This window comes from Antennarius striatus, chromosome 19 (genome assembly GCF_040054535.1).
Source record: "Antennarius striatus isolate MH-2024 chromosome 19, ASM4005453v1, whole genome shotgun sequence".
Classification (NCBI taxonomy): Eukaryota; Metazoa; Chordata; class Actinopteri; order Lophiiformes; family Antennariidae; genus Antennarius; species Antennarius striatus.
The window spans coordinates 3,350,756-3,375,000 of NC_090794.1; the positions used below are offsets into that span (position 1 = coordinate 3,350,756).

The window sequence follows — 24,245 nt, forward strand, 5'->3', positions numbered from 1 at the left end:
CTCGGTCTTATCTTTCTCCCGCTCATTTTTCTTTCTTCTCACTTTCCATATTTTCAGCAGCTACATTTAATAGTGTGAGAAATGAACACCCCCCCCCCCCTCTCTCTCCAGTCTCCTCTACACATTTTTGCTATTTTCTTCTTTTCTGCTTAATAGTTTTTATCTCTAAAGTCAAATTGTAGAACCTGGCGTCGGCGAAGGTGCAGGAATGTTTTTGAATGTCGCTATTTGAAGGCGATAAAGCTCATTGGTTTGGCCAGGCTGTTAACATAGATTACACGATGCTGATTGGCTCTCGTAATGGGATGGGTGGGTACCAAAATGATAAAGACCAGAGCCTCGTTGGCCTTCAGCATAGAGAGTACAAATAACTTTATTAATGCGTAAAACTGCTTCAAACAGCATAATCTGACATCACATTTTACATTCCATGTGGAAAGAACTTAAGTCGTTAATATCATTCCTTACAGTAATTTGCTGTAATGAAAAAAAATTAAAATCACCTTAAAATAAGTCGGATCATTCATGAAGAATTTCTTTATGTTACCACGAAACTCCCCGAGTCACATGAAGTCATTTTCTGCTGTTATGCTGAGGAAACAAGTTTGTTATCATGAGATTGCTAATTTTGTCAGTGACAAGAGAAATAATTAGATGACAACATGAGAGGAAGACCTTTGGCCGATTTCACAGCAAATATTTACTTTAATTGCTTCATATTCTTACAATAAATCCACATAGAAATATCTTGGGGAAGACTTTTAATCCTCAGGAACAAAATGCACTTTGTGTCTTTATAAATCTACACTTTTCACATTTAAGTTTCCACCGTATGGTGCTTCACTGCAGAATATACTATCTTCAGTTGGATTTACAGCACGTACACACTATTGAAGAAAAAGTGACAAGGTTGTTAAAAAAAAACCAAACCCCTGAATGTATTAACTTGACAGATATTTTTGCGTCTAATTCTTTCATTATAAAAGGTGCCATTCAGGTGCGAAAGTTAATATCGGACTGTGGGAGTAGTCATTCAACAAAAAGTCCCAAATCAAGGTCCACTTATTCCTCTTATTTTTTTTTCTTCTAAATTTCAGCCGTTTTCATCAGTTGTCATGACCCTGAGTTATTCATTTGGTGCTGAAGTTAACTCTTGTTAAAAATGTTTTTTTACATTTTAACACAATTTCATCTACAGTAAAATTTAGTCGATCATAGTTAAATCGTCAAAATGTTAAATAAATAGTATTTAACATTTTGATGCATATGCATGTAGAAATATTTACACATTGACACATTTAGAATTAACAAGTGACAGTTTTGCGTTTCATACAAGTGAAATTTAGAAATCTGCGCTCTTTAATTTTTTATAATAGACTATGGGGATAATAAACTGCAATAATCTGTTGATATATTTGTGTGCATTCAACACATTAATGGACTTTCTGTAGTGAACAGTGGCTCAGTAACTTAGAATATTGGTGAATGAGAAAACCAAAACAATGAGCTGAAAGATGTTAAAATGGTTGAAGGAGCTGAGCAGAACTGCAGAGTTGGTGTCATTTTTTGTGATTTGACTGATTTTCCAATAAAATCATGGAGATTTTTTACAGATTTTTTCGTTTCTCTCACTGTTTTTCAATCGATCGATCAAAAACCACCATCAATCCATCCATCCATCATCCATCCGCCCATCCTACCATCCTCCCATCAGTCTTTTAATGGAGCAGATCACTCCGGACACGCTACTCACGACCCCCAGGCTGAGTATACACACATCCATCAGCCCCTCCTTCACCGAGAGGCGACCCCCCTGCAGTCTGAGGTGACAGAGGCAGGGCAGGACCAGCGTCATGGCCGCCCCGGTCACGCTGCCCGTCAACCCCATCAACAGGGAGAACCTGGGGACCAGCAGGGCCAGCAGATATGATGTCATCAGCAGGGCGCCGCGCACCAACAGGGCCTGGCGAGACACGCCTCGACCCCCGTGTTTGGAGTGCAACGAGGAGGCGGCGGCGGCGTCTGGAGAGAGATGAGATGGAAGATGCAAAGAGCTTCAGGTGGCAGTTTGTTTAAAGCCTGTACGGGTCACTCCATCTTAACTCAGCGCTCCGCTTACAGAGAGGGGTCGTCAGCTGACATGACGGCATTTAATGAGGTCATAACTACCTGCTAAGCAGCTTTATTTACTGTACAAGCTGCAGAGGGCAGGGGGTCTAAGTGACGTTTTTACCCATTTGTACACTTTAAATTGAAGATCCTGTGAAAATGCACATCATTAAATTGAATTACTTTGAAAAAAAAAAACGGTCCAATGTGTTCATCTTATGACTCATGACTGTGTATAGTCAATACTTAGGGGAATGTCAGCCTGGTGATGAATATGTTGACAATTAACAGTTTTCCCCATAAATAAAAAAAGCTTGTGATATTAGCTCATCTTCTAAGCCACAGGTTTATTTATTTACTAATTACTACTCACCACTAATAATTCATTAATGCCGACTTTAAATCACAATCTAATAGAAATGTTTTAATAGATGAACGCTTCGCTGACAGTCGGATAAAAGAAAACAGCTCCATCACCTCTGAGCAGGCAGCTCTGCAGTATCTCAGCAGCGGAGTAGAACGGCAGCGGGTAGGACAGAAGGGCTTTAGCCAGCAGACACAGGTTGACCAGAGGTCGGAGGTCAGAGGGCAGGTTGTCTGTGATGACCTCGCTGGTCTCCGTCCCCCACGTCAACACCGCCTAATGGAGGCAAAAAGGCAATCAAAGCGATCAGTCTTTCCATTTGTCCCTCCCTTACATTCCAGATTGATTCCACCTGCTGTCGCCGGTCGGTTAAGAGGATAGGATCCGTGACATGACATCATTTTGGTGTAATTTCAATTTAATCTCTTCGACACATGTTTAAGTCTCCCTCTGCTTTTGCTTCGTTGGTTCATATCCATTAAAAAGTGTTTGACAATAATCCTGCAGTAATAAACCCCAAAACATCACATTAGAAACACCTGCATGAACCTGTTAGTCACGAGGAGCAGGTGATTCAAAGTCTAATAATAGCCGGCTAATAATATTTATCATCTGTTGTTTCATATCGAACACTTTGCGACACACACATCACAAACATTAAGGTGCTTCTGATGATGGGTTGTTGCCGTAGTAACCTAATTGATTGTAAAACACTGAAATAAATTAGAATTAGGTTGTTTCGCGGCTTTACAAGTCAAAAATAAACACTTATTCAGTCAACTTTGCAAAATCTTCTAACAGTGTTGATAAGGTTGACTTAGCTGTGATATTTTATCGGAATTATAACAAAAGGAAAGTCTCGGAACGGCAGCATCTTCTTATAGTTATTCATGTGCATTAAGGGGAAAATGTAGGATGAACTGAATATTATGTGATCCACTGCATGAATTATGAATAATATAGACTTAGGTGCTGTACTGCATTAAATTGAACGTTATTTTCCAACAAATATCTCTAACATCTCAGTTATTCCACTGAATTTACTGGAAAGTTTCCTGCATCACTTGCCAGTAAAGAAAACATAGTTTTCATGACACAGGCAGCGGCATGAGTCCACCCCAGCATGGCCTTAAACTGCCCTCTGTCCTCCATACTGCCCTCTAGCTGAGGAAGGAAGATCTGCGAGGTGTAGGAGAAGATGATGACTCCCACGGACACGAGGAAGTCGTCCGGGTCCACGGACAGAGACAGGCAGGACCAGGACCAGCTGCTGGCTCGGCTCAGGCAGTACAGCATGACCAGGAGGCTGATGGAGGGTCAGAATATACTGGAATAAAAACCTTAAAATGAGATTATCTCCAATCAGATTTGTTTCCTTTCAGATTCACACAGCTGTGGAATCAGGTGTGATGGCTGCAGGCTGACATTATCAAAAAATGAATATAATCATCAAAAAAAATCTGAAATTAATGAAAGGATTCAAATTAGTTTGGTAAAATACTTTATAGTATTAGTTGTTGTTTTTTTATCAAACAGTCCTGTGTGACTGTCAAAGATAATCCTGTCCTTAAAATACACGCAAATAAATTTAATCTTTTTTAAAAATTATTTAATATTTTAGTGACGAATGGTTGTCAGAGGAAATCTGGGTTTATCTATACCCAAATAATTGAGTTGGAGCTGAGAGCTTCAAGACCGATTTCTTTGTGTCACACCAGATACCTGCCATGAGGCATAAATCAAATAACCAGTGATGGCTGTTGGTAGCAGGTGGGAGCAGACAGCATGACCAGCAGCAGCTGCTAAACCATCAGCCGAGTGAAACCACAGCAGACAAAACACCGTGTTGTCTTGATTTAATAAAGTTCAGTCATGTGATTCTGATTGACGACAATGTCCGTCGCTGCCTTTCCTGATCAATCACCTGATCAATATGTGGGCCACGGAGCACAGCAGGCTGAGGGTGGACACTGGTTTGAGATCAGTCAGCCTCAGGCAGGGCAGCAGGAACAGCAGAGACGCCAGAGAACACGCCGACGGAGGGACGGACATCCCTGATAGAGTGTCTGACAGCAGGCTAGTGGAGACGACCAAATACAAGGTGCAGGTCATCAGCAGCTCGATGATCTGGACAGAAAAGAAACCACACAGAGATGTTCGGGTCGTAACTTTATTTTATTTGTGGGAACAATGCTCCGTAATTCTTTAAAAATAATCCAATATTCCAATAATCTAACCAAAAACTTTTATTTCAATTCTTCTGCAGTCACATGTCTTTGAAGACTGACTTTGTACATACTGTATATGCAGATGAATCTGAAGCAGAAATAATGCTGATGCTGGTTTGCTAAGGTGGCCCCTCCATGATATGGCGTCTTATCTGGGGTGTACCCCACCTTTCACCCGTAGTCAGCATGGGATGAGCAAGGCGGATAAGCAGCTGTGGATGGGACATTTGTAACCCTCTCATGGATGGATGGATGGATGGATAGATGGATAGATGGATGGATGGATGGATGGATGGATGGATGGATGGATGGTGTACCTGAGCTACATTCACCATCCAGCCCCCCAGACCAGGCCAGTGAGGCCACAGTCCTTTGCAGGAGGCCTCCACGATATCCTGGTAGCTGTGTCGAACCCGGACCTTTGACCTGGAGCCTCCACTGAAAGACAGGAACACCGTCTCACTTTGATAAACTGTGTCAAAAAAAAACTAGTGAAATGTAAAAATGTATCATGTTCCAAAGTTTTAAGACAACACTTTTTTGGGGGGGAAATTTTATATCACAACTAGCTGGTACTTTCAAAATCAATCCTTCAATCACTTGAGCTAATCTGAATCAGATTTTATTTGACTGCAGTCCAAAAAGCACTGAAGCAAAGTAAACCCCAAACAACATGTTTCTGAGGCTCATCGCTGCTGAATGAAGGCCACTGTGAACATTTAGACCTTAGAGGTTTACCCTTTTGTCCTGCTTTAACTGGGTTTCAATCCCCCCAAAGAGCCCACGTGGACAAGAAGGAATATATATGAGAATATATCTACTGGAAGAAATGATCATCAAATAAATATATAGAATAGCAATAAAATATAATCATAAAGTGATTTTACATAATAATATATATATATAACCTGAAAATAAACACTTTATTAACAAAGGCTAAATGAATGGAAGACAAAAGAAACCAGACCTCAGTTCATCCTCATAGAGACAGTCCACCAAGATCCGTCCTGTGTGGTTGCAGACCCAGGCAGACAGACCCAGCAGAAGGAGACCCACGTACCCCGACCGGACCAGAGCCAACGGTAAACCCAACACAAATATACCCTGAGGAAGAAGAGAAAGAGAGGCGAGGAAGAAAAGCCACAGAGTTTGTGAAGAAAATGGAAATAATAAAAGATCACTTAAAAGTTTTTACCAAAAAACTGTTGACTAGCTAACAGTGTATACTATACTATACTATACTATACTATACTATACTATACTATACTATACTATACTATACTATACTATACTATACTATACTATACTATACTATACTATACTATACTATACTATACTATACTATACTATACTATACTAGACTATACTATACTATACTATACTATACTATACTAAGCTATCTATGCGATACTACTGTATACCTAAATGTATTATACTATACTGTGCTATAACATACCACTATAGTGCACTATAGTGCACAATACTGTACTGTACTGTACTGTACTGTACTGTACTATACTATACTATACTATACTATACTATACTATACTATACTATACTATACTATACTATACTATGCTATGCTATGCTATGCTATACTATACTATCCTATACTATACTATACTATACTATACTATACTATACTACATCACACTACAATTTACTATATTGGATCTATACTGTACTGTACTATACAACTTTTACAGTATACTTCTACACTGTCTTACAGCCAGCTCTTAGACCGCAACAAATAATGTGTTGAGCACTTATAAGTATTTGGAGATTATGGAAGACGTTGTTAAAGTACACTATATTTTTTGCACGTACTAAATTCGCTGTTGAAAGACAACACATATTATAAGATTATACAACATATATACAAATTTCAGTGGAACTGAAATAAAGAATAAAAGAATAAAAAATGGTAATAGGAAACAGAGTTTATTACCAATGAACAGAAAATGAACAAATACACGAGAAATGCTAATAAAACAATGAGAAAACAACTGTTTCCTTTTGTAAACATCTGACAGATATGATTGATGGTGGACAATTGTAACATTCTGCTTTGCAAAATACTCATTAAAATGTGACAATTCAAAATCGTTGCTGCACGAAAGGATGAAAGAGGAAAAAAGCAACACAATTGAAGAGGAAATGAAGAGAAAAGAGCAGAGAGGAGCATTCATGGTTGGAAGATGAGGAGGCGAGAGTAGAGATTTGGCCTGTTGCCTGGAGAGTCAAAGGAAGCAGGAGACAAGCAGGAGCAGAAGGAAAAGGAGCGTCGAGCTTTGGCCATCCACCAGAAAGGGGAGCTGGGAGGAGAGGGAGACGAGGGGAGGGTGGAGGACGAAGGAAAAAATCAAGAGGAAAGTGATGTGAAGGAGGCAGGAGAGGTAAAACCTCATAGATACAGAACATGAGGTGGAGAAGGAAAAAGGGAGATCAGAGGAGACACAAGCTACTTTGAAGGAACTGTTGTGTTACGGATGTTGGAACATGGAGTCTCAGAAATGGTTGTGGAACCACATCAGAGAGCATCTTCACCACAGACATGCAGAGAAATGAACATTGTGGATGTATAAAATGACAAGGACTTGTTCTCGCTTTCAAGTTACCATTTCGTTACTTGCGTCTGTCATCCATATGCCGATAAAGCTTTGATGTTCGAATGGAGCCGCCGAGGATGAAAGCTGTTTGAGAGAAATCTCAAGTATCTGATTTCATCTCCCCTCTCTTTCCCTCCACAGCTCTGTGTTTTTGCCAACTGATTCCTCTCCGGTTGCTCTGAGCACGACCTGGAGTGGTTCCCAATCAAAATGCAATAAGGAAACCAAAAAGGTCCCTGATTGGCTCTGAAGAGGATGGAGAAGAGGATTTTTTTTTTCTCCAGCTCCATTTGACACCCAAGAAATCATTAAAAAGTGTTGATTCATAGAGTGTTGAGCAAGCACTGTTCTTTTTTTTTTTTTACACTTTAACTTTTTATAATTCAATATTTGCTGCCAAGCATGAGTGACCTATGCCAAAAAAAATAAAAAATAAAGATAACAACACATTCTCTTTTCTTGTCTGGACCTCCTATATGCGAGATTTCAACGGCTGCCCTTCAGGATATTCATGATATTTTATGCAAGCGCATGTCCCATGGACAAAAAGTGATAGAGAAATGTCTTTTCTCACCATGAGGGGATAAAGTGGAGCAGACGTGACCAATAACAGACAGGTTTGACATTTAAATAAATGGAAGTGTCATTTGAAAAATAAATAAATAAAAGCCCGACAAGAAAGCGTTCCGAAAGTCAATCATAGTTCTGTTCTTTATTAAAATAACAGAACAACTCTACTCTACTATACTCTACTCTACTATATTATACTATACTATACTATACTATACTATACTACACCACACTACATCTTCTTTACCTGCATACTAGATCATGTGATCATCATCAATATGTAGAATAGAATAGAATAGAATAGAATAGAATAGAATAGAATAGAATAGAATAGAATAGAATAGAATAGAATAGAATAGAATAGAATAGAATATTTCCGACATTATGAGCATGATAATGTAAAAAGATGTTGATTATCAAATGAACTTGGATTTAACTTGGAAGATGACATAAAAAAAACTCCAAAAACCGACTCCAATCTGCAGCATTTTTGCATCTCAGTCGGGGTTTCCTAATGTTTCTGGCAGCATGTTGAGTCAAATGACTGAAGACAGCAATCACACCCAAACAAAAACAACAATCTTTATTTCTCTGTGGCTTGTATTTGGATTTAAAAACACATTAGAACTTGTTTCTTAATTTCCGACTCACTAAACCGTCACACAAGAGATAATCATAGGCGCTTAGATTAACGTCAGTTGTTTTCCGTGTCAGACACAAATGTCCGTATATTCAATCTGCATGACGACACAAAAACCAGAGCAGCCTCATTAACAGTCAGTGTGGAATTAAAACTCTGTTTCATGATATTCCCAAATTGGGAGACTTGAGAGCTGGAACTGGTTTTTGTATTCTTGGCAGCAAATTTGTTAATAAAAACTTCATTAAGCTGTCACACAGTCGGCTACAGTATATTGGCAAAAACCGCTGCCAGGAAATACAGATTTTCTTCTTAGTCTATGATGGGAGATAAATCTACTTTACTATTTTCTATTATCATTAAACAACTTAGTGTCTTTCTCAATTAATTTAACATTAATGCAATTATGTATGTGCTTCCTATTCTCTTAAGTCCACAATGAGGTTATCCCTCACCACATGAGGTGTGAATACAGCCCAATAACAAACACAGAAGCTCTTTTATTAGTTTTGTTATCCGCTGGTCAATCTTAAGTCAATCCCCATGATTAAGCTTCCTGATTACAGAGTAGCTCAAGTAATGAACAACCTATAAAATTAATCCAACAGTCTTAGAAAGAGGCTGTTGTTTTAGCAGTGGTAGAAATATGCTACAGAATAATATATAAAATAAGAATAAATCCAATTACAGTGTGAATGAAATTGATTCTACAGGCTACAGAAATAACAAATCACAGATTTTGAACAGCAGAATGTGATTAATTAAGGATAGTTTCTGTGTCTTATCTGGCGCTGAAGCGGTCTCTAATGAACACTGGAACTCTGGCACTTAGATAAAGAGACTAGCATCAATAAAGCAAGCTCATAAATATTTGTTAATTGATCGATGGTTTATTTGATTATGGACTGGATCATGCTTGACCAGCAGCCAACAAACTCTCAAAGCATTATTTGGTGATACTAAAATACAACAGTGTCTGATTTAAAAAAAACACAAGGCAAAAACTTTTTACTTTTAGAATATATTTTGCAGGCCGGCACTTAATTCAATGGCTTTTACATTTTGCATTTGTCTCTTGCAAGATCGAGTGTCAAAAAGAAAGAAATCTTCTGCACAGACAGGTGGGATAAAGTGCTGAATGTAAAGCAATGAAATGATACATTTTAAGTTTGCAGCTGCAATAAGTATAAGCTATGCTATCAGAAGACTGCCGTTCAGTCGAGTCGAGGAAAATTCACCCCATCAGAATGTTTCCAGCTTAGTGGTGATGATGATTTTAACGTGTTTTGTGTTGAGTTTGAAACAAGTCCCCATCAAAATCAGTTTTTAAGAAAACACTGAAATCAATATTTTACCCCTTTATCCAACTTTTACTCTAATTATGTGGGACTCTAATCGAGTACATTAAATTTGCCTTACTTGTATAGCGTTTGTGACATTCCAGCCAGCCTCCCAGGCAGTGATGGAGGTGGTGGAGCTCAGATCTTTGGGGCCTTGACTGGTACGGAACCGAGGGATCTTTCCAGTTTCCTCTCCTTCCTCTCTTTGCCCTCCATCTTTAAAAAGTCTCTCTTTCCACATCTTCCCTCCCATCTGCCGAGCCAATCGGTAAGACCTTCTCTTGCTACTCCCAGTTCTTGGTTCCTCCCCGGTGCTGGATCTTCTTCTTTTTCCATAACCTCTAGTACTGTCGACCCAATCTGTGGTAGAAACAACCGAAGTTACGGTCATGGTGCTTGGTCCGGAGGAGATAATGCTGGCTCTGGTGTCTTTGAAAGCTGGAATCTGTTGCCTGGAGATTCCTGGATTAGGAGCTGATCTGGAATTATCTGGATCAGTCAGTTGGTTTGGGGTGGTGGCAAAAGGACATCTGTTCTCTTCCTGGTATGTTCTGTTCAAGTCATCACTGTGGGTCAGAATCAGCATCTCCTCGTCCTCCTGGAAGAACCTGCAGACAGACAACACTTGAACGTCTTTATACTCTACTCCATCTTTAAATAAATGTATCCTTCACAGTGACTCACCTAGTTGTCCAGTTCAGGTGTAGCCTCGACACTACCCACCCCCACAAAGACCCAGCTCTCCTCCCGGCCTGCCCGGAGCTCCGAACCCAGTCCAGAGAGCTCATCTTCAGCCTCACTGTCTGCAGAGTCAGCCTCTCGTCATCTGGAGGAAAAGGAGCACACAATCCCACACAACCCGTCCACACACTCTGCTCTTAAATGCAAGTGCACACTCATAATTGCACACATGCACAGGTGAGTGAGATGACTGACAAGTTGGTGAGCTGTAACATTATAATATACCTGTGTTCTCAACAGTGGAGGAGTAAACATCTCCATCCAGCAGAGGAGGCATCGGTGGTCGACTTGGGGTAAAACGGTGGTCGAAGGGCAAAACTTCCCTCCAACTTTTGTTCCATGTGCAGAATAAAGTTACAAAATGCCAAAACTGCTATGTCGTAACATTGTTTTAAAGCAACCATTGTGTCATTTATAGTCATCTAATGCAAATAGCGTCAGTTCACAAACTTTGTGTTTATTCAAATTAAAAAACTTTTGCCCAAACTGGTCCGTAAGTAATTGACCGTTTCCCCCTGTGGTTTTGTGTTCATGTCTCATGGCTTGTGTTTTGCCCCAGAGTGTGGTGCATTGTCCGGGGCAGCAGGAGGAGCCCTACAACAGTAGAGTAACTTCAGTGGAAACAACTGGAGCCAAACTTCTGTATAACTTTTCTTCTGTGTTCTATTCAGTCCCCTACAACAGTCCCCTATCGATCTATGTATCTGTCTGTCTGTCTGTCTGTCTGTCTGTCTGTCTGTCTGTCTGTCTGTCTGTCTGTCTGTCTGTCTGTCTGTCTGTCTGTCTAACTTGGGGGAAACACTCTTCATGCCCCGTTTGAAGGTAAAACTTGGGTAAAGGAGGGAAAAAGAGAAAGAAGGAGGAGTACCGAGGAGGAGGAGGAGGAGGAGGAGGAGGAGGAGGAGGAGAGGGAGAGCCTTGGGGGACTCCGGGTCCACTAGCTGAACTCTCCCGGTGACGTTCCACTCAGAGGCGCGTGAGGGGCCCCGGCTCTGACTTCCAAGGCGCGCGCGGCCAGAGACACCGGACGTCCGGACGGAACGACACCATGAAGCGGCTCCGGCTCGCGCTGCTGACCGCGTTGCTATGGCAATGTTGTCAAGCCCAGCAGAGAGGTGAGTGACCCCCGTGACCGATAGACGAGACTAATCGATTAACCGAGTCGGAGTGAGAACGAGCCGCTAACCAGGTAAAAGCCGCACCTTGAACCGGTCCTAGCTACCTAGCTACAGAAGAACACCAGCTCTCCTCCTCTCTGCGGGGGGGGGGGGGGGGGTTCTCTGGTTAAGTTATCCTGAAACCCCTCCAGTAACGACGTAAACAATGATAAACAAACGCAGTTGTGAACAAACAACAGAACAGCTGTAAAACACACAAAATAACAAAGAGATGAGAAAGGAACTCAACTAAACACGTTGAAACATTATTATGGGAAATCTGGAGGTGTAGAAATGTAGAAATGACTTCACTCTTTCAAAGTTGGAGAAGTTTGTTTGTTTATTTGTTTATTTATATCCCCAAAGATTCCCCGTTCCTCTATATATGAGTTTTTAATCAAATATTATGAAACATAATCAATAATTCCAGATAAAAGCAGCAGCCATGGACTCCCCAGGATGTCCTGATCTGTGTTCTAGGATCCAGATCTCCATCAGAATCCTGATCAGATGAATTTCATGTATCTCTGAGGGTTTAGACAAAAAATATCCAATCCGCCAGGATGGAAAATCATCTTTTTTTGATGTCCTAAGCTGCATGATTCTAAATCTTAAAGAGCAGGTTTTTCCACGGCGAAGGAATGTGAGCGCTTTCACTCCATTTGAGAAACCTTGGGAGTCATCTGGGGGTCATGGAGTTACACGTCTTACAGTCTTTTGATTTGTTATTGACGGCATCATGAATCACTTTAAACGATTGAGCTTTGACATGGCAGAACCTGATACGGCGTGAGAACTAATGCAACGCGCGCAGACGTCATTTAATTTGCCCTTTTTGCAGTTACTCCTTAGCCGACAAAGCTAATGATTATGTAGCGTGCACTTTATGTCATGCAAGCTCGTAAATTCTATCGACGCCTTGATACACTTTGCTCTTCAGATGTGCTTTGAGTGTGTGTGTGTGTGTCTGATGTGTGTTTGTTTGCATGGCTGCACAACAGGGATTTTTATCTTTGTTGGCGTTGTTTGTGTTTTGAGACAAATCTAGTGCTCATTGTGCTTTTTCTCTTTTTATACTCTCAAAACATCTCCAATCGCTGTTTAACCCAGGATTGCTTTTGAACTCCTGCGACAGGGAGGAGAGGAGGAGGAGGATGAGGATGAGGATGAGGAGGAGGTGGGGTGGTGGTGTCTGCCATCAGGATGAGTGGGATTCTGTGAGAGAGAAAGTGAGTAGAAGAGGGCGGGAGAGGGCATCTGCATTAAGAGCCTCATTACCAGGCGTGTCAACCAGGCATGCTCTCTATCAGTGACAGAGCTCAAGAGAGACACCTGGAGATAATCAGAACCAGGAGTGGAGGAGGAGGAGGAGGATGAGGTGGAAGAGGGCTGAAATAGAGAGGAGAGAGGAAGGATGGCGCGCTCGTTCGAGTGTTCTTAGGCATAGGAGGAGACATCAATGCCAGAGAAAGGATGGGTGGAACATGAAGATGGGAGATTCAGAGAGAAAGAGAGAACGAGAATGGGGCTGGGGGGTGAGGTTGGAGTGTCACGAATGAGCTTTAGAGGGATCGGAAATATACAAACATGGAGAATTTGAATGGAAATGGAGGGTCTGAGACAATTTCCTCAGTTTAGACCGGTGGAGGAGAGAGATGGAAACAGGTTTGTTGATAACAGTTGATGTTAACATTAGGATCCAATATGCTACCCCACAGGGTGACGACCACCGCACATGTTAAAGGCGCCCAAGACAAGCATGTTGTATGTTTTCCTGTGAATGAAACACACTTAGAATAAAGAGTCTCTAATTTTATATTGAGCCTGCAAATACTGTACCTAAATAAGTGAGCTCCAAGTTCCAGTTTAGGTTTAATACTAAAAATATACCTTTACATTCTGATATGGCCTTTTTTTGTACGTGTTAAGGTATACACTTACATGGTTAAACTTATATTTTCCTACACAGATGGTACTAAATGTTTGGCCTGTGTTGTAAAGATGTACCAGTTACATTTTACAGGTCGACATTTCATAAAAAATAAATAATTTTTCTCTATTTATTCTATTATTACTGAAAAATGTGGTTTGTGCCTGTGAATGTTTTGAACCTTTCGAACGGTGTCGCACGAGACTTTAAGAGCCGAGGCAAACGGCATCCATTAAACATGTCAAGATCGAGCTGCTGTCACCGCGGAAAAGTTCAAAAGTCCTGAAAAAAAGTTGCTGAAAAACTTGCCGGAGTTAAGTGTGTGTTTATGTGAGTGCTGGCAGCCTTATTTGCATGAATTGGTAAGAAGTAAACTCACAAGAGACGCCAGTGTGGAATGAATCCAGAAAAGGATTGTAAACCAACTGAGAAATCAACATTTTTATTTGGCGAATCCGTATGATTTATTAATACTGCGACTGACCTGCAGAAACCTCTCTGCATCCTCCAGAAAAAAAAACAAAAAACAAAACTATCAGGAAGGGTGAGAAAGTCAATTGATTTCCCTGCTGATGTTTTTGGGACTTCGGCATAATCAAAGGTTCTGCTTGATCCAATGAAATGTTTTCTTCTTGGCAGGATTTATGCCGGAAAGAGGAAAAAAAAATTAATTTGTTGATAAAAGGTCTCTTTAGAGCAACCACAGATGTGTGTAGTTTATGGTAATGTGGATTTAACCAAGCCAGGCTCAGTGTGATGTGATGTGAAGTGAACTCACCGGAGGTATCGCAGTTGAATGCGGTGCGGGTCTTGTGTGGGCTTCTCTCGCCATCAGAGAAATCAACATTTTTATGAGGTGAATTCATCCCGATGTCATGTTTGTAAAATATGTTGATCTCAGTCTGCTATGTTAATGTTAGAGCAGCTGAGCTTAACCAAATGGATTTGATGGAACGCACCGGGGGGGGGGGGAAACTCTCAGCCTGGAATCCAAATTCAGTAAGTATTCTCAACCTGTCCTAGAAAATAAGGGAAGGAAGTGAGGAAGATGGGAAGGATGCACAAGATTTTGTTAATTTTTTAATGAGAGTTTAATTATTTGCTCCTTCTCAAGTAGGATGACTTCATGATGACTCAACATCTGATCAGAGACTTTGGTTGGAGGAGGAAGAGGAGTTGAAGTGGTTGTAGAAGTTGTCATAGTACTGAAATAACAGCAGAGAGAGAGAGAGAGAGAAAATGATTGGCTAAAAGGAGAACACGAGGGCTTGTGATTGGCTGAAGAGGAGGACGAGTTGGTGGCATTCAGAGATCGAGGGAAACTCTTTAGAGGTCAAACAGAAAGACAGAGTCTTTCTCTGAAATCATTTAAAAATGGTAAATGTTTTGTTTTCCACAACATTCTTATCAGGTTTTGAAAATTAATTCCTATCTGTACTGACCTGATAAACACATTGTCTGTCAGACAGTCGTCAAAAAGTGATTGAGATGTGTTTCTGCTCATAGGGAGCATCTGCTCGTCCCTGAGGCTATAAATAACATTAATGATAATAAACTACATTTCCTATTTTTTTTGCAATTTTTGTACATCTTCTCAGTTGATTGTCGTGCTGTCGTTTCGCAGCGGCTAATCAGTGACATTGTGCCAAAGACAGAGGTCACATGACCACCGACAGGTGTGGGTGTCTGTGCGCTGTGGAGGAATCCTCTGGAGGCTAAAATTAGCCAGGTATCCTTCCTGTCAGAAGATGAAGGCAGAAGCGACAGAGGAAAAAGGAGAGAGAGAGAGAGAGGGAGAGACAGTTTTGATAGGACTTTAAATCTTAGGTGCTCTTTTGTTTTTTTGACATTTGTCTGTAGGGCAGATGTCAGAATGCTGGCCTGCAGCTAGACAACGCCTGTCAGGACGGGAATACACTGACAGTATATTAACAAGACAAAGCCCCACTGACTCGACCACATATCCCATAAACCAATGGGTGAAATATTTTTGTCCATTTATATCACTAAAACAAAAAAAAAAAAGGTTCTGAGCTGAAATAACACCGTTGATGTGGATGAAACTATATTTGTACAGTAAAAAGGGACAAAAATTCCTCTTTTATGCAAAAGTAAACATCAGTGTAACCATGGCGATACTTGACCAACACTACACCTTAACCCTGACTTCGGAGTGATGTTGGGTGTTCATCGACGCTTTCTGATTGGTCGAGCCATGCAGCATGAAGCATGAACCTGGTTTAAAGCTTCATGAGACGCTGTTTATCCTCATTTTTATTATTGTGTGTATATTTGTTAGCGTGTCTCATTATAGCAGCGTGATAATATGTGACTGGAGCTGTTCCAGTGGGTCCGAGCTGTATCTTACAGAGCACGAAAAATGTAGGTCTGTGTGTGTGTGTGAGTGTGTGTGTGTTTCATTGCTGTTTTGTTGTCAGAACAGCATTGATAATGCTCAGGAGAAAATCAATAGTTAATTCTACCAGGGACACAATAGCTGCTCTGCCAGGCTCCATTCTACTGTGGGCTTAGATATAGAAAGAAACGAGGCACGAGTTGATGAATTGGTGTGTGTGTGTATGTGTGTGTGTGTGTATGTGTGTGTGTGTGCATGAACATGAGCTCATATGAGTGGTACATGTACTAATACACCAAAACTTTGCTGTAGAAATAAGCAAGACTAACACGGATTTTTGCAGAGCATGTAAAAATTGCAGGATGGAGGACTAATCTTTCCAGTTAGCTAGCTTGAATATGCATCTTATTTTGGATTGCGTCGTTCTCACAAATAATCCAACGTCTGCAGATTATGTTTAAGACTGGTACTTTTGTTTTTATCATATGTCTGATAGCATCAGGGCTCCACAGCCAGACTGTAAAGAGCAGGAGAGGCTGCAGCTTCATTAACAGTCATTATGTTGTTGATTAATCGCTTCATTTCTTCATCTATCAAATGTGTTCTTTCTCTATTTTGCAGCTCAAATTTTACCAGTTTACTCATTCAACAGCAATTAAGAACAACTGCAAAGCTGGAACTGGGTGTGTTTGTGTAAAAGAAAAATTACTTGTCTGATGATTTTCTATCCAATGACAAAATGATTATTTAACTATCGGCTCCACAAAAAGACATTTTCTGGATGTTGACTAACCAGATTTTTCTTTTTATTTATCTGTGTGTGACAGATGTGAGTCAATGTTCTGTGGTGACCTTGTGGCTAAAACGCTGCACGCCGTACACACAGATGTGCAGCTGCTAAAATAGAGGCTACTGACCCTGACACACACACACACACACACACACACACACACACATACACACATATGCGTTTATATATCTATATAACACACACACACAGCTGTGGAGACTTTGGGATGACCTCTGGTCCTCTAGTCATTCCTTTTCTATGTCTTTCTATCATCTCTCTCTCTCTCTGATCTTTCTGGGTGCTTATATTTTCCCAAGGAGCTTCCTGTGGTAACACATGGTGTCAATAATGAGGCCCCCTACGCGCGCGCACACACACACACACACACACACACACACGCTCACATACCTACAGACACTTTCCCCTCCTCCGCTTTTCATAATCCTTCATCCCCTCTCGCCTTCTTCTTTCATTCCTGTCCCGTCTGCTCTTTCATTCCTGATCATCCTCCCTTCCCTCCCTTTATCTCCTCATCCGCTCCTCTCCGTCTCTTCCTGTGTTACTGTCACATTCCCTCTTTTCTGTCTCTTCCCTTTCTCCTTCTTTACACCATTTGCAGATATTCTTTGTATGAATAGATTAAAGATCCTGAATATTGTTAAACCCAAATGTTTGTCTTAATGCTTTTATTTCATTTAATTCCTATCACAATCTTCAAGAGCTCACATTCCTCCCACTCTCCTTGCTCCTCCTTGTACATTTTGTCCCGTCATCTCCTCCTACTCCACCTCCTCTCCAGTATTTCCCTATCGTCCCGTGTAGGAGGATGGTTGACGGTCTCTGGGACCAAACCGAGCTCAGTGTCTTGCCTCCGTTTGTTTGTCTTGCTCCTCCTTTACCATTTTCTGCTGTTCTTGCTCAAGTCTTTTCTCTTCAAATCTCTATTTATCCACAGCAAACACGCAGCAAGACGCAAGCTGTCTTTTACAAAGAAATCTGTCCGACACAGGCAGTTCAAAGACAGCCGTAAATCAAGACAGATGTCCCCAAGGCCTATTTTGGATTTTTTTTTTTTTTAATCTGTTGAGTTTGGATTGTGTACGCTTTTTTCTTGGTTAAAACTTTGGGAACAAGTTCTCAGTTTGTTGATGTTGGTCCAGGAATGATTTCCGTTTGTTACTGATACAGAACAAAGTCAAGTCAAAGTTTCCGAAAAATCACATGATCAGTTTCCTCATTATATATCATTATATTTTCCTTCCAACTTTAGTTTTAGATTAAAAATTGTTGGGAAGCTGTTATTGCGTTTACCGTATTATAGCGTTGTCATCACTATTATTGCTTTCTCGCTATGTTACCTTAAAATTGAAGCCCCGTTTCCACTGCATATTGTTTCCTCTCTACTCCTGTCCCCATTTAAGTGAAAGTATCTGTTAACTGCTAGCCGAGCAAATGCTAAAATGCTACACGAACCATTGCAGACCACTGATTGGTCACTTCCCAGCATCCACGGAGAACCTGATGCTAAGTCATGTTGGGTTGGGTCAAGTAGAACTGCTGCTATGTTGCAGAAATGCACGTTTAGTGTAGCTATTTTCTGGAACGGCTGAATATTAGCTCTTTTTAGATACATCACAGCAAAAATACCTTAATTTCTACTGAACGAAAGGACTAAAATCACACCACAGCGTGCTTTTATATAGAATATTAGAGTTTTTCAAGAAAAAAAACTGGACTCACCTTTGGCACCGTAACGCTGGTGTCTAGCGTGACACTTTTTAGTGTCATGAAGTGCTTTTTCTGAACAATGAAATTGTGTATCATGACATTTTGAGATAATTCCCTTTATTAACTGCTAATAGCTACTAACTTTGTAATATATCTTGTGATTATGGATTGCAAATATAGCACATTTTCCAAAAGTCACACACACATGTGTCATCTCCGTCCATCATGACAGCAAGAATAAAATTTCAAATGCAAATTTAAAACTGAAGGACTTAATGGATATTTAGCGTATATTTTTGGCTGTGATAACATTTATTGCTTTGCCCCGGAGACGGATCCCGACTGCGCACTTATAAGGGAAACACTTGCATGTGTGTAATTGTGTGTTCTTCTACTGACGAGTAACAAATGTACTGAAACAGCAACGCCTTGTCCAAAGCTCATTAACGCCGTGATCCACGAAAGTCATGCCGCATTAGCCGCTGACAGAACCCATTTAAACTCCACATGAATTGCTTTTAACACGATCATTACGAGGTCCAGATCTAAAGGGTGTTTTATGAGATGATGTATAGAAGGTTATCCACGAGGAGTGATGTGATAGAATCAACCGCCGCTGTCTCCATCTGATGTCATCTTAGCAACTAATTAAAATATTAACTTCTCTAAAGGTCACTATTTCAGATTTCACGGCTTAATGAAGAGTCTCTCATGCTAAGGGTGATGCCTCAATTAGGAGATCTGCAAAAAAAAAGATGCAATCATAAATATAAATTTTATGAACCCATTGTACACCCACTTTAATGAACAACTTAAGTCTTCCTTTCTCAAAGCATTTATCATTTTTAAGACAACCCAATGTTGCCAGATGTGACTTCCACAGTTCATTCGAGGCAACTCACTCAGTCAACATATTTTTTATGGTTAACTTTGTGTCTTTACGTTAAATTTCATTTCATTCTATTTATACATCATTTTATTTCCTCATCTGAATGTTTTATAGAGTGATTCAAGTCTGATAATTAAACTTGTGAGTATTTTGTGGTTGTCTGTGGTCAGGATGTCTGAGCTGGTGTCGGCGGTCGCTAGCGGTAACCAGTTACTTCCTTGTTGGACACGTGGCCGCAACATGGTTTTCGGTTTGCATGTAAGAAGTGGATTTTGAGGCTTTCGAATGCCGTTGGATGTGCTGCTGTTCACACCGGATCATTTTCTGTTGGGACCTTCTGTATTAAATCAAACCCTAACCTCTCGGACACCCGTGACCCGTCGGGGTCACCGCCCTCTTGTGTAATCGTGACCCCAGCCGGGTGTGTGGTCCACGTCTATGCGAAAGGATAAACAGTGTTAGATTGAAAAAGTGGCTATCCAAGTGGGGGCTGTGAAATTGAGATGAGCTAGAAATCACACTGTGGCTCAGGCTGTCGCCTCTGTGACCCCGCCCCTGGCCCCGCCCACGTTCTGGGAAATACAGTTTTCAAACGCCAGGCCTGCATAAACTCAAATGATAGTCGCCATTATTGCACACCCCCAAATCGTGTTGACTTGTCTTTAATGTCTCAAACTGGTACCTGGCTGTCTGTAGTTTTATAACCTTTGAATTAAAATCAAATTTGAGGCTCTGGCTTTGACTGACGGGCCACTAAATGAATGATTTGAAAGTGTAGGGCGTCCCTAACCCAACAATTTCATTTTCTGGATTTAGTGACAGATTTGTATGCAGCGCACACGTTCTCTTTGCAGGGCAGCTTTTAGATAGAAGGGACACACACACACACACACATGCACACACACACACATGCACACACACACACACACACACACACACACACACACACACGCACACACACACACACACAAAGAGGCAGCAAACAGAAAGGCCATTATTTTGGGGCTGAATGTTTGTGTGATTGAGCTGATAAAGCATCAGAGGAATACAAGTCTATTAGACTGGCCTGGTTAGGTAGATTTAACATTTATACACACCTCTGTGTGTGTGTGTGTGTGTGTGTGTGTGTGTGTGTGTGTGTGTGTGTGTGTGTGTGTGAGTGTGTGTGTGTGTGTGTGTGTGTGTGTGTGTGGAGGTGACTGACAAAGAGAGGGAAAAACACAGGCAAAGGCAAAAGTAGTGCAAGGAGGAAAAATGAGGTATTGGTTGTATATACATTTTTGCTTTTTCATTACTCCAGCTGATTTTTTCTCATCAATATTGTGCGTTTGCTTGTACAGAGATGGAGAGGCCGACATATTCTGTATGTAATTTCACATTTCCATTATATTTTTTTGTGTTTCTATTATTCTGGTCGGTGGCGACCTCACCGAGGGGCTAATGCAACGTAAATGTTGGCGTCTGACATGAGATGAAATATGTGAAAAGTATGCAGTGTGTGTGTCTGTGTGTGCGTGTGTGTGTGGTTGTGTATATGTGCAGTCCTTTCAGTAATAGAGCTGTGACACACAGGAATTTGAGGGGCTGGTGTCTGCCTCCAAAAGGCCGGGATGGAGTGAATGATCCCACTGTGTCCATCATACGATGTTGGTGGGCGGTAATGTGGTTTGTGCCTAAATAACCTCATGATGGATGGATGGATGGATGGATGGATGGATGGATGGATGGATGGATGGATGGATGGATGGATGGATGGATGAATGGATGGGAGGAAGACACTGCGTCGACTTGAAGGTTAGAGGCAAATTACTTCAGGTGGTATATATTTAATAGTTTTATTTATTCATTTACTTATTTACTTATTTATTTATTTATTCATTCATTCATTCAAGTATTTTAAATTGTTTTTTTTTTAATTTTTAAATACTTGATTTCTGCATCAAGTATTTCAAAATCTTTAGTTTTCGTTAAACTAAAGATGTAATTTTCCTGAAATACTGTAAAATTTTATTTCCCTTGATGATATTTATCTCAGAATTTGATTCTGAAATGCTAAATTTCTCCATTCATTCATTCATTCATTCATTCATCCTTTCATTCATTTATTCATTCATCTGCACTTAAGAGCGGTGGAACTGTTTTTAGTATGAATTTTGTTCTGGCTTGCTTTGTAGGAAACAGCGGTTGCGTAAACGAGAAACTGATGTTGGACACAAAACAGCTGTTTAGCTAAACTTGACCTTTGACCTTCCTTCCTTGGCAGGAAGGGATTCTCCTTTTGGGATCAATAAGGAATATAAGTTTTTGCGTCCTAAAAAAAACAAAGACAAATATAGGATTGAGCAGCATAATGAAAGCAGAAAAAAAGTTTTTACTATGTTTTAGATTCAGACTTTTATTTTTCCTCTTTACCGACCTTGTTTGGCCCCATGGTGGATCGCTGAGCTAAGCATTCAGCCGAGCCCAAGGCTTGTTCTGACAGTGGGTGGGAGGTGGGTGGTCCGTCAGAACTTTATTCTTAGAGGAGCCCAGTGCTCTGTTCCAGCAGCTCAACCAGCTCATTGTCCTCTGCTGGCTTGCACCCTGCGAACAAAGGCTTCTATCACTTTGACTCGTCGGGGTCTTCTGCTGCTCGGCAGACAAACAGTCTTTTTTTTTTTCCTGTTTGTTATTTTTGTGATTTAAGACACAGATTTTATTTAGGTTGTTCTAGTCGGAATGATAGGTTAGGTTGGATTCGGATAGCATGCAAATTAACCTAACAGTGATCTGATACTGTGATCAGTTGCCTTTTGAATCTGTTAGCGTAGATATCAACAATCTGTATTGATTGGAAATTTCTCTATCTGTTTTAATATCCTGAATTTTAGTTAATTTTTTTTATTTGTGACCCTGAATTTTCTGGTTTTAATTAATCAGTATTACATAGGCATAAATAACAAATACACCCTAGCTTGTTGTTACGGTGGATAAACTGGTAATAAATGTGCAGCTGTGAGCTCTATGCAACGATCATCTACAACAAACTATATATAACTCACATTCCACTTCAATGATATATATTTACTGCAGGTTTTTATTTGACCAGATATAATTTTACTCTCGATCACATAAACATCTGCCCGAAATACTTTTTTTAGCCTAAAATGACGCCATGGTGGAGCTAATTTCCAGGTGGCCTACATAAAATCAGATCTTTGGCAACCCGCTGCATAACCAACAGCTGAATGAAACAAGTCTACACTCTAGAGAAATGCATCCTGGGAAGTTTAGACAGTTACCAAGTAAAATGCGAGTTGGGAAGAAAGGTCGATTAGGGGGAAAAGGATGAAAAACGATTATGGCGCTTCATCACAATTGAGCTGCTTGAGATTCCTGACAATGAGATGTGATGGGGTCCTTTAATTATCCTCAGAGCTTCAAGCACATTTTCACATCAGCCGTCATGTTTTTAACGTTTTCAAAGGTGTCGCCGCGCCGCCTAAACCTCGCAGACACGTATCTGCTTTGTTTTGTGTGCGATTCTTTCCTAACTTAAAACATACAGACGTGAGTCTAATGCTGAAATTCCATCTGTTTCACAACAGACATGTGGTGTGTTTCATAGAAGTAACAACTGTTCATCAATCGAAGCCACTAGAGGAATGCGCTAACTTCACATTCCCAGAATTCTGGGGAAAAGAAATGGAATGATAGGAAATTGGACTCCTTTCCACGTAAAGAAACAGCGGTCCATCGGTACCGACGTGTCCAGAAATGATGATGTCGCATGTTAGGTCAGATGTCTTGTTGGTTCTGTTCTGTTGTTTTATTCTTAAAATTTTCTGTTTTATTCAGTCATATTTTCCTTTTTCCTGAAAGCCATTTTGCACCAAATCCATTCCCGGTTGACATTTATGAGAGAAAAAAATATTCATGATGCAAAAACAAAATCTGATTCTGTGTGTTCTAATGGGAAAACCAGTTTTTTTTCTTATTCAATTTTTGTTTCTGAGTCCTGTGGCCGTTTTTCTGCTTCTGTGTGTGGTTTTTTTTTTGCGTAGTGCTGAGGTTGCTGTGTACTGGAGGCCGACTCAGAGCCCCAGCTAGTGATGCATGGAGGAATCAGAGCTCCAATAATGAGTGGAATCAGCCTTTAACATGGTAATGTGTCATTTAGGGCCGATCCATTTAGCTAACGACTCGCTTCCTTTTGAAACCTATTAGCAGTAATGGTAAATAGCAGTTCCCCTTTCAACTCACGTGATCAATTTCATTCGTCTCTCTTCTCTTCTCTTCTCTTCTCTTCTCTTCTCTTCTCTTCTCTTCTCTTCTCTTCTCTTCTCTTCTCTTCTCTTCTCTTCTCTTCTCTTCTCTTCTCTTCTCTTCTCTTCTCTTCTCTTCTCGTCTCTTCTTTGCATCTCTATTCTTTCTTAATCACATCATGTCTCCCTGCAGTTTCTCTTCAATGTCTCCCCCTTTGCATTCACAATTCGACACCCGGCTATCCATTATTTCACGATGGCTGATTATTCAAAATAGTAAAATAAAAAAAATAAAAAAAATTTAAAAATGAGGTGACTTTAAATTGTTTTGTCTGCCTGATGGTCTAAAACAAAATGTTTTCCTGTCATTCATCATGTACTGTTTCCAAAGGGTTGCAGTCGGAGCATTTATCATAAGCGTTTGTTGTGGCGAGGTCTGGAAACTATTCGCTGCAGCTTAAATGTCACCGGCTTTGCTTGTGTTCTGGACTATCTGAGTGCTTTCTGTTCAAACATGTGTTGAAGTGCGTTCAGAAAGAAAGAAGAAAAA

The 24,245-nt window shown here is 40.5% G+C and overlaps 2 protein-coding genes across 6 annotated transcripts in view; one reads left to right on the forward strand and one right to left on the reverse strand.

The window, feature by feature from the left end:
- Window positions 1-1,696: 1,696 nt before the first annotated feature.
- Window positions 1,697-10,878, reverse strand: LOC137613822 (vesicular inhibitory amino acid transporter-like). Its single transcript, XM_068343273.1, has 9 exons — window positions 10,827-10,878; window positions 10,545-10,686; window positions 9,940-10,468; window positions 5,669-5,805; window positions 5,019-5,139; window positions 4,398-4,600; window positions 3,542-3,779; window positions 2,587-2,749; window positions 1,697-2,022 (listed from the first exon to the last, which is right to left on the reverse strand). The coding sequence occupies exons 1-9, from the start codon at window positions 10,876-10,878 to the stop codon at window positions 1,697-1,699; spliced, it is 1,911 nt and encodes a 636-aa protein (XP_068199374.1).
- Window positions 10,879-11,498: 620 nt separating this feature from the next.
- The window catches only part of lama2 (laminin, alpha 2), a 120,106-nt gene continuing 107,359 nt past the window's right edge, over window positions 11,499-24,245 (forward strand). For 3 of the 5 annotated variants that reach the window (XM_068342852.1, XM_068342851.1, XM_068342855.1), the window contains exon 1: window positions 11,500-11,716. In XM_068342852.1, coding sequence (XP_068198953.1) covers window positions 11,650-11,716 — 67 coding nt within the window. In that variant the 5' untranslated portion in view covers window positions 11,500-11,649. Of the gene's footprint in view, window positions 11,717-24,245 lie in introns of all 5 variants that reach the window. The other 2 variants (XM_068342850.1, XM_068342853.1) reach the window with 1 other exon arrangement.

Bases quoted from the DNA above. Each gene is read 5' to 3' on its own strand.
- LOC137613822 (XM_068343273.1), bottom strand. From the start codon at position 10,878: ATGCCTCCTCTGCTGGATGGAGATGTTTACTCCTCCACTGTTGAGAAC. The intron at 10,469-10,544 runs GTGAGTCACTGT...GTCTGTCTGCAG, and splicing joins CACCTGAACTGGACAACTAG to GTTCTTCCAGGAGGACGAGG. The intron at 2,750-3,541 runs GCAAGTGATGCA...TGCCTCCATTAG, and splicing joins AAACTATGTTTTCTTTACTG to GCGGTGTTGACGTGGGGGAC.